We start from the raw sequence: 16,756 nt of genomic DNA, 5'->3' as shown, positions 1-16,756 counted from the left end.
TCTTTTTTATCCCTTTATCATCCATAAATGGACACTTAGGTTGCTTCCAAATCTTGGCTATTTTATTTTTTAAATTTTTTTAAAATTTTTATTTATTTATGATAGTCACAGAGAGACAGAGAGAGAGGCAGAGACATAGGCAGAGGGAGAAACAGGCTCCATGCACCGGGAGCCTGATGTGGGATTCGATCCCGGGTCTCCAGGATCGCGCCCTGGGCCAAAGGCAAGCGCCAAACCACTGCGCCACCCAGGGATCCCTATTTTATTTTTTAAAGATTTTATTTATTTATTCATGAGAGAGAGAGAGAGAGAGCGAGAGAGGGGCAGAAACACAGGCAGAGGGAAAAGCAGGCTCCATGCAGGGAGCCCGATGTGGGACTTGATCCCAGGTCTCCAGGATCATGCCCTGGTCTGAAGGTGGCTCTAAACTGCTGATCCACCCAGGCTGCCCAAATCTTGGCTATTTTAAATAATGCTCTGCAATAAACATAGGGGTGCATATATCTTTTTGAATTAGTGTTTTCACTTTCTTTGGGTAAATACTCAGAAGTGAAATTACTGGATTGTATTACTAATTTTAATTTTTTGAAGAACTGCCATACTATTTTTATAGTGACTCCACCAATTGACATTCTCAACAACAATGCATGAGTGTTCCCCTTTCTCCACATCCTCGCTAACACTTGTTATCTCTTGTTTTTTTTGATACTAGCTATTCTGACAAGTGTGAGGTGATGTCTCATTGTGGTTTTGATTTGCACTTCCTTGATTAGTGATGTTGAGCATTTTTCATGTGTCTGTTGGCTATCAGTATTTTCTTCCTTGGAAAAAGGTCCTCTGTCCATTTTTATCACTTTGTTTTTTTGGTATTGAATTATGGGTTCTTTATATATTTTGGATATTGACCCTTTACTGGATATATCATTTGCAAATATCCTCTCCCATTTAAGTAGTTTGCCTTTTTGTTTTATTGACCATTTCCTTTACTGTGAAACTTCATAATTTGTTATAGTCCCATTATTTATTTTTGCTTTTCTTGCCTTTGCTTTGGTGTCAGATGTGAAAAGTCATTGCCAAGATTGATGTCAAGGAGCTTACTGTTTTCTTTCAGAAGCTTTATGGTTTCAGGTGTCACATTTAAGACTTTAATCCATTTATAGTTTATTTTTGTGTATGGTGTAAAAAAGTAGTCCAGTTTACAAATGCGGCTGTTCAGTTTTCCCAACACCATTTATTAAAGAGACTGTTTTTTCCCAATTGTATATTCTTGCTTCCCTTGTTATAGATTAATTGGCCATATAAGCATGTTTACTTCTAGGCTCCCTATTCTGTTTTGTTAATCTGTGTGTCTATTTTTGTGTCAGTACCACACTGTTTTGATTATTATAGTTTTGAGGAAGTTTAAAATCTGAGATTGTGATACTTTCAGCTTTGTTCTTCTTTCTCCAGATTGCATTGGCTATTTGAGCTCTTTTACAGCTCCATACAACTTTAGGATTATTTGTTGTGGTACTGTGAAAAATGCTGTTGGTATTTTCAAGGGATTTCATTGAATCTGTAGATTGCTTGGGGTAGCATGGACATTTTAACATTATTTTTCCCAAACCATAAGCGTGGTGTATCTTTCAATTTGTGTCCCTTTCAATTTTTTTCATCAATGTCTTACAATTTTTAGAGTATAGATCTTTCATCTCCTTGGTTAAATGTATTCCTAGGTATTCTTTTTGATGCAGTTGTAGATGAGGTTGTTTTCTCAATTTCTCTCTCTGCTATTTCATTATTAGTATATAGGAACACAACAGGGGCACCTGGCTGGCTCAGTTGGTAGAGCATGCAACTCTTGATCTCAGGATTGTGAGTTTGAGCCCCATGTTCGGTACAGAGATTAAAATAAAATAAAATCCTCAAAAACCACAAAAAATTTCTATATATTAAATTAGTTTTAATACATATATTTTTTCATGGAGCCTTTAGGCTTTTCTCTATATACAGTATCATGTCGATCTGCAAATGTATGGTGACAGTTTTGCTTCTTCCTTACAAATACGGGTATCTTTTCTTGGCTTCAAGCAGGCCAAACTATCATGGTCTGATCAAAATGGTCATGCAACTATTCAAGGGAACTATTCAAAAGGAGAGACAATATGAAGTCTCATTGTGATAAGATTGTTGGCTTTTTTTTTTCTAAAGATTTTATTTATTTATTCATGGGAGATTGAGTGAAAGAGAGAGAGAGAGAGAGAGAGAGGCAGAGGGAGAAGCAGGCTCCAAGCAGGAAGCCTGATGCAGGACTCGATCCCAGGGCTCCGGGATCAGACCCTCAACCGCTGAGCCACCCAGGTGTCCAAGAAACCAAGAAAATTGGTTTTATAGACTTGTCAAAATAGGGAGTAACTTATACAAGTTTCAATTAGATCCATTATTATCTTTGAAGGTCTTTCTAAAATGTTATCATTCATATACACACTGATAACTGTACTGCCAAACAAACTTATCAGAGAGATTGACAGTTTAAGGAGTGAGATAGTTCTGGGACATTTTTCATGGCTTTATTTTCCTATGTTTTGGATTATCTAGGTGAGTCCTAAATGTAATCACAATGTCCTTATAAAAGAGAGGCAAGAGGTAATTTGAATTGAGGGTAAGAAGGTAATGGGACAAGTAAAGCAAATGTTCCTGGCTTTGAAAATGGGAGGAAGGCAGTCTAGAACTGAAATAGGCTAGGAAATGGATTCTCCTCTAGATCCTGTGGAAAGAGTACCCTGCCAACACCTTATTTTTGGCCCATTGCAACTGATTTTGGAGTTCTGACCTCTGAAGCTATAGAAAAATGTATGTCCTTTTAAGCTACCAAGTTTGTGACAATGTGTTACAAGAACCATAAGAAACTAATACAAGGACTAAATAACTTTATAACTTATTAACAGAGCCACATTTTCTTTATGAAATTGCATCCAATTTTCTTCAATTTCCTGTTCTGATATTCTAATAATCTTGATCCTAAGCACCTAGCAATGTATAAAGAGGTATGCAGTCTGTTAGTTTTATTAGACAATCCTTTTCATTAAAAAACAAAACACTAAAATCTTACATTGATCTCCTCTATTCCTTGATTGCCACTTCTTCACCAAAAATATTTTCTCAATCCTGTACTTGTCATTGCTGTAGCTTGATTACTATACAGCCAATTCTCTTGAACCATCTGCTAATCTCCAGACCTATACTTTCATGGTCTGCCATACATATTCAGCTGGTAGCTCACTGGCATCTTATCTTGTATTCAATATAACTAGAAATGAATTCATCTTCCCAAGATAGATTTATAAACAGAAAACCAAATCACACCAGGAAATGAATGCTTCATCAAATAAGGCATGTTAAGAATTTTGTTTTGTTTTGTTTTACACAATAATGGAAAACTAGAGGAGTATCTGATTTGGGGAGTTTTGCAGATGTCAGTTTTGAGTAATATTTTTCAGCATTTCTTCACTTTGCTTTGTCCACATGGATAATCCTCTTTATGGTGCAAATGACTATAGGAATGGAAAAATCTTTTAGACTATTCTGTATTTGAATTATAACAATACAATTTTCTCAAGTATCAAAAACTTTGTATATATAGTTGATTTTTCTACTATAAGCCATACTGAAATTCATTGATCATGACCTCACAAAGTACTGCTTTGACATCATACTGAGGTTTGTTTTCATGTCTCAATCAACTTTATTGAGGTATACTTTACATACACTAAGATGTATTTAAGTAGAAAACTTACTGGAACACTTTCTAAAGTATAATAAGTAAAAAAAAAAAAGGGGGGCAAATTACAAAACAGTATATGTAGTATGCTTCCTTTAGTGTAAGAAAGCAAAATATGAATATGTATATATTTTTGCTTACTTTCACAAAACGAAACATAGGAAGGATAAATCAAAAATAATGGTTAAAGTGCATAGAGCAGTTGAGAATGGGACTCCTTAGACTACAACTTTTTAATACAATTTTGCTTTAAAAAAAGGATTTAGGGCAGTCTGGGTGGCTCAGCAGTTTAGTGCAGCCTTCAGCCCAGGGCATGATCCTGGAGACCCGGGATCGAGTCCCACGTCAAGCTCCCTGCATAGAGAGCCTGCTTCTCCCTCTGCCTGTGTCTCTGCCTCTCTCTCTCTCTCTGTCTCTCATGAGTAAATAAGTAAAATCTTTAAAAAAAAAAAAAAATTCAGGAGAGAGGGGTACAGAGAGAGGGAGAGAGAGTCAAGCCAACTCTGCACTGAGTGAAGAGCTGATGAAGCGCTAAATTTCACAACCCTGAGATCAGGACCTAAGTGGAAACCAACCAAGAGTCAGGCACTTAACCGACTGTGCCACTCGGGTGCCCCTATAATTTTGACTTTTGAACCAGGCTAAATTTTACATATTTAAAAAATAAGTCAACAAGAAAAAAAAAAACATATAGATGAATACAAAGGAACAAAAGAACCTAACTGTGCATGAAAATTGACAATGTAAAGAATGAATTCAAATAACTTGGAACACAGTGCTCTCCTCTATAATTGTTTTCTGAAGACAAGAATTATGTAAAAACTTTGAATTTTACCTTGTAGTTTGTTACTGATGGTATTAGTGATTTTAAACCAATTTTGTGTATATTGTAGGACAGAGTAAATGAATAATCCATTGATGTAAAGTACCAGGGTTCTCATTTTGAGAAAAGGGTGATAAAATGAAGCGGGATACAGGGGGTAGAGGAAGAATTCTGAGCTACCAGAATGAAATTGGATGTTTTCATGATGATGATGATGTTGATAATGTGTGTGTATGTTGGACAGTGATCTTATGTGCCTCCAGAAGTAATTTTTTGAGAATATAAAATCACTAATTGTTGGTTGGTGATCACCTGGTTAAAGCCATCATAAAAGTACTTTTACCTCTTTTAGTTAATATGTAAGTTATGGGTTGATATTTGAGATTGAATTAATTTTGTTTTCCAACAAAGTTTCACCAAATTCTTTTAGAGTCCTTTGGATTGTTACCAAAATGTTTAACCTGAATCATCTCATGAGGAAAAAATGAGAGAAATCCAAATTGTGAAACACTGTATGAAATGACTAGCCTGGATTCTTCAAAATTGCCCAATGTCATAAGAGAAACAAAATAGCAGGTAAACTGTTCAAGATTAAAAGGGACTGGGCAGCCCAGGTGGCTCAGCAGTTTAGCACTGCCTTCAGCCCAGGGCCTGATCCTGGGAACCCAGGATGGAGTCCCACGTCAGGCTCCCTGCATGGGGCCTGCTTCTCCCTCTGCCTATGTCTCTGCCCCTCTTTCTCTCTCATGAATAAACAAATAAAATCTTTAGAAAAAAAATAGGATTAAAAGAGACTAAATTCAATGCAGGACTATCGAGTGCATCCCGGATTTTAAGAAAATCAGTGCAAAGAACAATATCAGAGCAACTTCACAAAATCTGAATATTGTTAAACTGTACCAGTGATCAATTTTTTTTTTTGTTAGAATGTTATTGTAGTATATAAAAGAATGGTATCTTTTTTCAGGATAGACACACCCTCAAGCATTTAGAGATGATATCATAATGTATGCACCCTACTTTTGAATGAAAGTTATGTACAGGAAGGAAAGGAAAACACGTGATAAAATGTTAACTAATAAATTCAAGTGAAGCATTTATGAATGTTCAATGTTTATTTTTATTTATTTTTTATTTTTTTATTTTTTTTATTTATGATAGTCACAGAGAGAGAGAGAGAGGCAGAGACATAGGCAGAAGGAGAAGCAGGCTCCATGCACCGGGAGCCCGATGTGGGACTCGATCCCGGGTCTCCAGGATCACGCCCTGGGCCAAAGGCAGGCGCCAAACCGCTGCGCCACCCAGGGATCCCTCAATGTTTATTTTTAAAATAAAAATTTAGAGAAAATTCCAGTGAAAAGAAAGGACTTTAAAAATATTACCAGTGACCTTTAGACAAGAAAACTATTAAGTTATAATACATTATCATTATCACATACCATTGTTGGCAAACTTTATTCCCAAAATCAGCATCATGCACTTCTTACCATAATGAAATCTCCTGGATTTATTTTTGTTAAATTGACAACTGGAGACAGTGAAGCTTTTCATCAGGTTCCCAGAATTGCCATAAATTCCAGCATTGTTTCCTCAGCCTAAATCTAGCCCAATCAGGATCCAAAGCACAAATGTAATTATTTCTGTATTTATGGGTGATCAATTATATCACAATTAAAACCTAACTTTTTTTTCAATTTTGGGATTTAATTTTCATTAGCCATGTAGATTTCATATTTATCTTTCAAAGAAATCCACTGTAACATATAATAATTAACTTTCTCCCAGATTGAGAATTTATTGAAAGCTATTTAAGATGAAATATAAGACTGTTTAAAAAAATAAAACCTGACTACTAAAATTTAAAGAGAAATAACATTTAAAATAACTCCTTAGGGGCTGCCTGGGTGGCTCAGTCAGTTAAGCATCTGCCTTCAGCTCCATCTTAAGATCAAGCCCCTGCCCCCCCCATCAGGCTCCCTGCTCAGTGGGGAGTCTGCTGCTCCCTCTGCCTCTGCTACTCCCCCAGCCTGTGTTCTCTCTCTTTAATATATAAATAAAATCTTAAAAAAACAAAACTCTTTAGAGGTGTTTGGTTGGCTTAGTTGGTGGAGCATGTGACTCTTGATCTCGGTGTTGTAAGTTTGAGCCCTACATTTGGTGTAGAGATTACTTAAAAATAAAATCCTAAAAACTAGTAACTCTTTAGTGCCTGGTGCAATTTTTATTTTATTTTTATTTATTTTTTATTTTTAAAAATATTTTATTTATTTATTTATTTATTTATTTATTTATTATTATTTATTTATTTATTTGAGACAGAGGCAGAGACACAGGCAGAGGGAAAATTAGGCTCCATGCGGGGAGCCTGATGTGGGACTCAATCCCGGGACTCCAGGATCATGCCCAGGGCCAGAGGTGGTGCTGAACCACTGAGCCACCCAGGGATCCCCCTGGTGCAATTTTTAGGTGAGTGTAAACATCATCCACTCAAGCAGCTATTGACTAGAGTCCCGGTAAATATCCACTGACAATTTCAAAGATATTATCAACTGAAAATCAGAAGAGAATGGGACATATCAACTTTGATATGTATTCAGAATCCCCTATATAATTAAACTAAGTATTATTGAGTTTTCCCATCAATGAGCCTTTGTGGAAGGCACTGAGAAAAAAACTACAATTCTTATTACTCTTCTCATTTATGGTATGGCTGGAGAGATAAGTTAGATTTGTAAAAATATAATAGCAAAAATTTAGAAAAATCTCAATGTTGGAAAAAAAAAGTTAAATTGACCATTAAATATCATGTCATAGAAAAATGTCATTGGAAAACTGAATTGGTATCAGTTAAAGTGATACCGATTCAATTTGATTTTTAAAAATGTAGGTACAGGGATCCCTGGGTGGTACAGCGGTTTGGCGCCTGCCTTTGGCCCAGGGCGCGATCCTGGAGACCCGGGATCGAGTCCCACGTTGGGCTCCCGGTGCATGGAGCCTGCTTCTCCCTCTGCCTATGTCTCTGCCTCTCTCTCTCTGTGGGACTATCATAAATAAATAAAAATTTAAAAAAATGAGAGCTGTCTATGTTATTCTTTCCTTTGAGATTTATCCCGGGTCTCCCGATAAAAAAAAAAGGAAAAAAGGAAAAGGAAAAACCTACTCAAAAACAAGGGGGCCCCTTGATGCTAATCTTACAGATATAAATGAAATTTTAAGTTATATTAAATATGAACATAGGAGGAAAAACCTACTCAAAAGGAAAAACCTACTCAAAAACAAGGGGGCCCCTTGATGCTAATCTTACAGATATAAATGAAATTTTAAGTTATATTAAATATGAACATAAAAGTCACTGCATCGGCTGCAACTACAGAGTAATGAAAAAGATGGAAACAACCCAGGAACAGAGGCACGTTGATTTATTATGTAAATAAGGACCAGATATTACAAAAGAACAAACCTTTAGCCAATGCATGAGGTTGCCTAGGAAGTGAGTTCTTCCAGAGTAACAGAAATAAAGAATGCTATATTATATTAAAAACCAAAGTGAAGGTGGAACGCTAAATCGCTTTTGGAAAAAAAACCTATTGTATTGTCCTATTGTATAGAATACAAGTTTCTTTTACTGAAATTTAAACTTATGTTCATTGAAGTATCTGTGGAACTTCTTAAAAGCTATATTTTAACATTTTGTAGAGTTTACTGTTTACTTGAAATAAAATTCTAATTAAAGTATTAAAAAGTAACGTGTATAATTTTCAAGCTTAAGATGGCAAGGTATGAATTGTAGTGTATAAATAATTATAGTTATGTATATTTGACTATTCAGATAGTATATCCTTATAGTAATATATTTAAATACTGTATTAAAAGTTGGAAGAGGGGATCCCTGGGTGGCTCAGCGGTTTAGCACCACCTTTAGCCCAGGGCATGATCCTGGAGTCCCAGGATCAAGTCCCAAATTGGGCTCCTTGCATGGAGTCTGCTTCTCCCTCTGACTGTGTCTCTGCCTGTGTGTGTGTGTGTGTATATGTCTCTCATGAATAAATAAAATCTGTAAAAAAAATAAAAGTTGAAAGAACTGGGAAGCCTGGGTGGCTCAGTTGGCTAAGTGTCTCCCTTTGGATCAGGTCATGATCCCAGAGTCCTGGGGTCAAGACCTGTGTCCGACTCACTGCTCAGTGGGAAGTCTGCCTTCTTCTCCCTCTGCCCCACCCCCTGCCCTGCTCGTGCTCGCTCACTCTCTCTCGAATAAGTAAAATCTTTAAAAAAAAAAAAAAAAAAAAAATTGAAAGACCCAAGGCTGTCCTCTCTCAAAATCAGTGGTAAAATCACGTTACTAGTTTCTTATGTTATCTTTCCCAAAATATTCTAGGAGCATATATGTGTAAGCACCTGCTGCCACATCTCACCCCCAGATGTTATCTACTATTCCTATATTTTTCTACTTAGCAATGTAACTTGAACATCATTCCAAACAGCTCATAGCTATTTCTTGTTCTTTATAATAGCTGCATAATACTCCATTTAACTCCATTCCTCTTAATAAACATTTGGATTGTTTCAACATATTAGCTATTAGAAATCATATCTTTGTACATTCACCTCTGTGTATATCCATGGGCTATTTGTTAGGATGAGGATTTTTAGAATTAAGTGGATACAGAGTTAATGTTTTTGAAGAGATTACTCTTCAAAACAAGATTGTACAAATTTATATATACTTTGAGGTGTTTTCTTTGTTGGGCTAGGTCAATGTGCTATTAGTGTTTTTATGAAATGTAATTGTGAGAAAAGACATAATTGACATAGAACTTTCATAACAATTTATTAGCAATCCAAAGAATCATCTGCCATGAATCAATCCTATTTCTCTATTAACTAAAGTAATTAAAAGAATGGGATGTGAAGACATGAGTTCAAGTCCTAGCTTTGGCACTTAAGATCTGTGTGATTTTGAGCAGGTTATTTGGTCCTTTTAAGCCTTGATATGTCTTTGCAAAAGGGGGCAATAATAGTGCCTACCTAACAGAATTAGGAAGATTAGTGTACAGAATGACTATTGAAGAGACTGGCAGGAGTACATGCTTGATAACTCAGTGGATGACCTGAGTGATTAACACACAACAAGAGCATTATCTAGGTCTATTTGAAAAAACAAAAAGACAAAAGACAAAAAGATATCAAATAATGAACTAATTATTTTCTCAGAGTCTTTCAATTCAGAAGAATATAGCATCTTCATCTGAACCCCTCACAGTCATGAATGTGAATTTCTGGGAAGAATTTAGTATGGAACACAATTCATTTAGAATCAGACTCAAACTCAGAAAACATGAAGTTCTAATTGAAGAACTTCAGAGGTGCCTGGTTGGCTCAGTCAGCTAACTGTCTGAGTCTTGATTTTGGCTCAGGTCATGATCTCAAGGTTATGAGATCAAGCCCTACACTGGGCTGGGTGTGAAGTCTACTTAAGCTTCTCTCTCTTTCTTCTCCTCTTCCCACCCAAGAAAAAAATTTTTAAAGAAAAATAAACAAGAGAACCTCAATAATAGGGAGATTTGGGTTTATGAGATTGCAATATAATCCAAATTTCTCTAATCTCAGAACAAGCAAATTTCTAAGATAGCATTATAATAATGATGTCTGGTAATTTATAAACACTCTTAACTTGAGAATGGCTATAAAGAACCAAGTGTAAAACTTCAATGTTGCAGCTGATTTCAAGCATTCCTTTTAATGGATTTTATGTACTAAAAGTATGATCACCTCAAATCTCTATAAATAGGAAATTGAAACATGTTCACTTTGATACATCAAAAAATATTAAAATAGGCACCGCAAAATGTACTTGTGGTTAAAGGTCAAATTTATTAGAAGATTAAGAGATGTATTATACCTGGACTATAAATACTGCACAGCTGACTTTATTCATAGTCAAGCACAGAGATATAGTCAGTGCCAACCTATTTTGTGGATACTCTTGTTCTTTTGTTCCAAGAAAAATTTGCACCGTAAGACTTGGACTTGGGTTTTGGAACCTTCCTCTCTTCAATGTCATAGCTCCACCCTACAAAACAAAAACAAACCCAGAGAAACACAATTAGAGATATCTCAAGAGCACAGCAAGTAGAAGCTAACTTTCATAAATTTAATGTTCATTTATTATGAAGAGTATGTGTCAGCACATCTGAAATATACTTAGTAATGTTTTCCCTTATAATCCTGTGACAAGAGAGTCCAAAATATTGCCTGAAGATGATTTATTGTATCTCAAAACTGTCACCCATCATGTGACTTCTCCTTGCTCAATATTTCTTGTTCAATTACTTATGCTTATGTATTTATGTAAAATTTTCAATTTCTCTATGTGGTATAATATGCATCCTCTTTAATAACTGCAGTGCGGAGCATTGGGCAATATAATCTGTTTCACTGTTTTCTAAAAGCTCATGTTTTCACAACAGTTTGGATCTCACTCAAAGCAATACAGGAAAGTGTACATGGTTATATACATATCTATGTACATAAATAATGGATTCGGAGCATTAAAAGATTACTTGGTCTAGCTCTTTGGACTTTGGCAGGCTACTGATTAAATTCAAGAACTTTTTCAGGATTTGTATCAAGGGCTATCTATTTAGAATCCCATGGAAATACTTGATAACGCAAATTCTTTGTCCTGATCAAAGGCTCGCTGGATCTAACACTTTTTTAAAAAAAATTTATTTATGATAGTCACACAGAGAGAGAGAGAGGCAGAGACACAGGAAGAGGGAGAAGCAGGCTCCATGCACCGGGAGCCCGACGTGGGACTCGATCCCGGGTCTCTAGGATCGCGCCCTGGGCCAAAGGCAGGCGCTAAACCGCTGTGCCACCCGGGGATCCCAGGCTCGCTGGATCTAATTTCTGGTAGGGGCTTGAGAATCTGTACTTCAACTATTGATCCTAGTTTTTTATGCATAGAAGTTGAGAATTACTGGCCTAAACGATCTATTCTCTTCTGAGAGTCTTTGTATCTTCTCTCCAAAGCCCTTCTCATTGTTTTATGATTTTGAAAAGTAGATTTATTCATGTCCATGTCTTCTGCTTTAGTAGTTACTCAGTTCTTCTAAGTTATGGAGAACAACCCTTCAACATCCTCCTCTTTGAAAATCATTCTATTCCCTAGTGCGAGCAACCTCCGTAACTTTTACTTTTCTTCATAAGATTCATTTTCCATTCCTGTAGTTTATCATTCTATCTGAGGATTTTCTTCAAATAACTCATCTTGAAACACTTGATTCATTACTGAATCATGCAGTCATGTAAAAATGTCCACCAAACTCAGTATTTTATATGTCTAATTAAGTAAACTTCTTGATCTTGTGAGTCATTCTAAGTTCTAGTGCCTCTTGGTCAGTATAGTATTTGCTGCCACAAAAACTTACATTTCAATAGCTCCCTACAATGCAATTTTGCCACCAAAGTGAAGCCTGTGAAAATCAAAGCATATTGCTACTGTTGCTTATTTTAGAGTCCAAAAAGAGAAAATAATTAATAATTCCATTGCCAAAACTCCATCTTCAAAGAAAATCCATGTGCTATAAGGAAATTGAGGCAGGAAAGCAAATGAAACAAATGGTTTAAAAATACAAACAAAACATCAGAATCCAGGAGAGAAAATATTGATTCAATTTACTTGCTTAAACACAGCCTTACTTTCATGGAGTAAAGTTTTGAGTACTTTCTAATCCATTAAAACAGAAAAAAATTAAAAAGCTGTCTCTTACTTTAGGAGGACCTGAACTTGTAAGTACATTAATAAGTGGCAAATAGCCATTTCAGAAACTTTACTAATGGGCCTAAGAAAGTACCTACTTCATAGGTTGTCATGAGGATTAAACAAGCTTGTTCATGTGAATGCTTAGAAAACACCTGGCCCTTAATCATTTATTGGGTTCTATGAAAAAGGTACTTATCTAAAACCTTTATATGAACTAATATTATTTCCTTTATATAACTAAGGAAACTGAGGCACAGAGTGGTTAGGTAACTAGCACAAGCTCACTTGGCTAGGAAGGGACAGAATCAGGACTTATAAACAAAGACAATCTGGGGCGTCCAGGTGGCTCAGTTGGTTAAGCATCTGCCTTTGGCTCAGAGTCCTGGGATCAAACCCCACATGATGCTCTCTGCTTGGTGGGGAGTCTGCTTCTCCCTCTCCTCTGTCTGCAGCTTCCCCTGCTTGGGTGTTCGTTCTCTCTCTCTCTCTCTCTCTCTCTCTCTCTCTCTCTCTCTGTCAAATAAATAAATAAATACAAATCTTATTTTAAAAAAAGACAATCTGATTCCGGAGCTTCTGCCTTAACTAATATTGTGTCTCATGTGGTTTACAGCAAGCACTTGATAAATAAGCTATTCTTTCTGTCTCAAATTTGATTTGCAACTTTCTAGCAACACATCTTCTATATGAAGTGAAGCATTAATGTGAATAAAATTTCCATCACATTGGAACCCATTACTTTCGAATTAACTACAGAAAGGAATTTTGGTAAGCAAATTAATATTGTGAACTGAACATGATAACTTTAACATTATAAACTTCTCAAGCACCTCCTACATTAACCAGCAAATGATGCTGTTAATTATTTAAAAAAACTCAATTAAATAAAGCAGGTATAACAATATTTACTGAGCATTTGCTATTCATTTAATAAATATTATTAATTGCATACTGTATGTCAGGGACTGCTGAGACACCAGAGGTAAAGCTGTGAATAAATCCCCAAACTACTTCAAGTTAGCAGAAGAGAAACTGATAAGTAAATGCATAGTATATTAGGTGTTAATATAGTAATATCTATGATTAAAAATACATATTTTATGCTAATGAGCACTACAGAGAAAACACCTTAGAGTGGGTACACAGGGAAACCCACCCTCCTTGAGAAGGTCACATTTGTCTGAACACCTGAAGGAGGTCAAACAGCCGTGTGGATGTCTGGGAAAAGAGCTTGAGGCAGGAACATATCTAGCATTCTATGTTGTTAAGTCTTCTGCTAAGTGCTTTAAATGTATTTTTACAGAATTTTAAAAGATCATAGGTTGCCTGGTTTATAAAGTAGGCATTATATATACTCCAATTTTATATCTAATTACTAAGGAAAAATAAAGCACAGAGAAGGTAAATAAGCAGCCTAAAGCCACACAGCTAAGTGGGAAAGTCAGTGTTTTAACTGAGGTCGACTTTAAAATTATGGACCGAATCACATCATAAATAGTTTAAACTGCATTTCTTTAAATGCATCTTGTAATTGTAATTTTTATCTATTTCACCCATTTCCTTTCAATCTTTGTGATTTTTAACCCACCCCCCACCCCCCACCCCAGTTTTTATAAATGTGTCTCAAGAATGCCTGGAAAGTAAGTCTATGTTCATCATATGTCCTCCCACTCCCAATCCAGTTGTGGAGGAAGGAAAAGGTTTCTAGTGCATATGCTACGTTCTGTTATAATGATTGTTGGTAAGTTATCCAAGGCCTCCATGATCTCTTCTTGCCAAATGATGGGTGAGAGAATCTATGCTCCCTCCCTACCCCTGCTTCCCAATATATACTCTCCAGCCCAATAAAGACATTATAAGAGGAACTGAAGAAAAAATGAGGAAACACTTGGACATATTTAGGAATTGGTATTATACACAAATACATACCTGATACTCTCTCATTTACATGGTTAATCTTTCAACCACTGGGGAGAAAAATTTTTTTTTACTGCATCAGAATGCAGATGTAGCTCTATTATCTGTTTTGTTCATGGAGTTTCAAAATGCTGTCAGTGTCACTGCAATGTGAGATGACTGGGATTTCGTACACATAAAAGAACAACTGGTTTGGGTTTTCTCCTTTAACAAAGGAGTGACCTGGCTCTTGGGAATTGTGAGCCAGATTATAGTTGCTGTTGATGGTGATAACAATAAATAGAAGTATCATTATAGGGACTGGAATGTGGATGGGCAAAGCACCTTGGAAAAACAAAAACACACGTGGAAGAAACTAACATTTGCTAAGAATACCCATCTCTATATTATTATTGCTCTACCACAGCCACCATGATTATTAGGATGTAGAGGGGGGAAAACCCTTTTTCTCGCATTTTTCTGATAGAAACAACTTTGTTCCCAAAGCTGCACAACCAGCTAATACACTTCTCTGATTAAGTAAAAGAAGGGTATGAGGAAATCTAATGATAACTCACAAGAGACTGAAACTCAAGTCAGAGTCTACATAAATCTCCATTTGGATTTTCTATCACCGAGAAAACTTTTCTACTATGTAGGACTGATGCTAGGATGAAAATCTGCTCTTTTGAGGGGAGTTGGGGGGGTCCTCTATTACAAATCAGACCACATTTCCAAGCATTCTTCTCCAAAGTATTTACCTTACAATGTGTAGATAAATTATTTTATTGGTCCCACTATACTTCATACTACATACAATCTTTCCCAAGTTATTTTTTCTAATATTGTGGCAATATACCAGCTACTGGAACAAGCAGTGAACTTTAGCTAAAAACACAAAATAACCATAAGAATAACAACACTTGAAAGGACTGTAAACATTTGTACTTAATGGATAAGTTACATGAATTATGCTTATTTTCTACTTCCTATTTGGAAGTTGTTCTTAAAAAGAACATAACCTGGAAGAAACATAAAAATTTAAGAATGGAATTTTATATGTAAAGTGTTAAGCTTCTATAAGCAATTTCTTTTCAACACTAAGAGTTTTTTTAAAAAACTCAAGTTTCTGTATTAGATCATGGAAGTGAAAACACTTGCATTCTCTGAAGAATGCTTATACAAAATCAAGGTGTAGTGTATGGCAGTGGTCCCAATATGTTGTTCTATTAGGACACTGAAAACCAGTCCTTACTCTTCCCAGCTGTGCAACAGAAGAAGATCAAAGCAACTGAGTCCAAAGCAGCTGCCCCAGGGATGGAGTAAGCTCCTAGGGCTGCCGTCACTTCCCACTGAGGAGAGCAGCCATATGGCACGGATTAACCACAAATCCAACCACCAGCACCTAAATGATGAGAAGCTGACTCCCTTTGCTGTTTCACACACTGGAATGCTTTCACAAAAATATTTTGATCTTTAAGCCCTAGTATCAGAGAAGTACCTCTGGCAAATACTGTAGTAAACTTAAAATGTGACCTGTAATATCTTATGCTCAATTTCATTTTTGGAAATATGCCCATTTATTTTGTTGATCTCCAGGCTGTGGTTGAGTTATTCTACTTCCTACAATATGAATGTTTGGTGAAATCTTTCAAATGCACCTCCATAAAAAAGCCCCAAACTCAAAAATCAGAGACCAAAAAAACAACCACAAAAAGCCTGTGAACAAAACGAGACCATGAAAATTAACTTGTGAGTTCTATGTATGAGACAGAAAATTGATTCCATTCACTTTTATATACAGAACCATTTTATTTATGGTTCAGTAATGCAAAAATAGAGAAATATTCATTAGTGCTTTTATTGCTTGTGAAATATGTTACTTCTGGTAACCTTGGTTCAAGTCCTATAAAATGTCTTTCTCCTGTAATAATCTAATCTCAAATCCTGATAGTTCAGAAGTGAATAGTTTAATAGTTTTTCCTACTCTCCTTCTGTGTACAAAGCAAGAAGCACTACATAATTTGGCACAAAATGACATAACTGGGAGTCACTGCTAACAGAGGCATAGGATCAGAATAGAAAATGCTTTGGGAAGCCAAAGCAAGATATATTGATACTTGAAAGGTTTTGTATCCATATTATGCCTCCGTAAAAGCACAGCATAAACTTTTAAAATATAATTTAAAGAGGGGGGAGAGGGCTGTGATAGCCTTTGAGGGATTTCACTTTACAAGTCTTGGGCCAGAGCAGCCCAGGTGGCTCAGCGGTTTAGCGCTGCCTTTGGCCCAGGGCCTGATCCTGGAGACTTGGGATCGAGTCCCAAGTCAGGCTCCCTGCATGGAGCCTGCTTCTCTCTCTGCCTCTCTCTCTGTGTGTCTCTCGTGAATAAATAAAATCTTTAAAAAAAGAAAACACTAAATTAAAAAATAAAATAAAATAAAAGTCTTGGGCAGCCTGGGTGGCTGAGTGGTTTAGCACCACCTTCAGCCCAGGGTGTGATCCTGGAGAC

The 16,756-nt window shown here is 36.2% G+C and overlaps 1 protein-coding gene across 1 annotated transcript in view; it reads right to left on the bottom strand.

Moving 5' to 3' along the window:
- Positions 1-10,434: 10,434 nt before the first annotated feature.
- Positions 10,435-16,756, bottom strand: part of NDUFS4 (NADH:ubiquinone oxidoreductase subunit S4) — a 115,913-nt gene continuing 109,591 nt past the window's right edge. The window contains exon 5 of the mRNA XM_041749860.1: positions 10,435-10,653. Within this exon, the coding sequence (XP_041605794.1) occupies positions 10,550-10,653 (104 nt within the window). The 3' untranslated portion in view covers positions 10,435-10,549. The remainder of the gene's footprint in view (positions 10,654-16,756) is intronic.

This window comes from Vulpes lagopus, chromosome 3, assembly GCF_018345385.1.
Source record: "Vulpes lagopus strain Blue_001 chromosome 3, ASM1834538v1, whole genome shotgun sequence".
NCBI lineage: Eukaryota > Metazoa > Chordata > Mammalia > Carnivora > Canidae > Vulpes > Vulpes lagopus.
The sequence above is the reverse complement of the archived record's forward strand: the minus strand, read 5'-3'. Positions and strand labels throughout refer to the sequence as shown.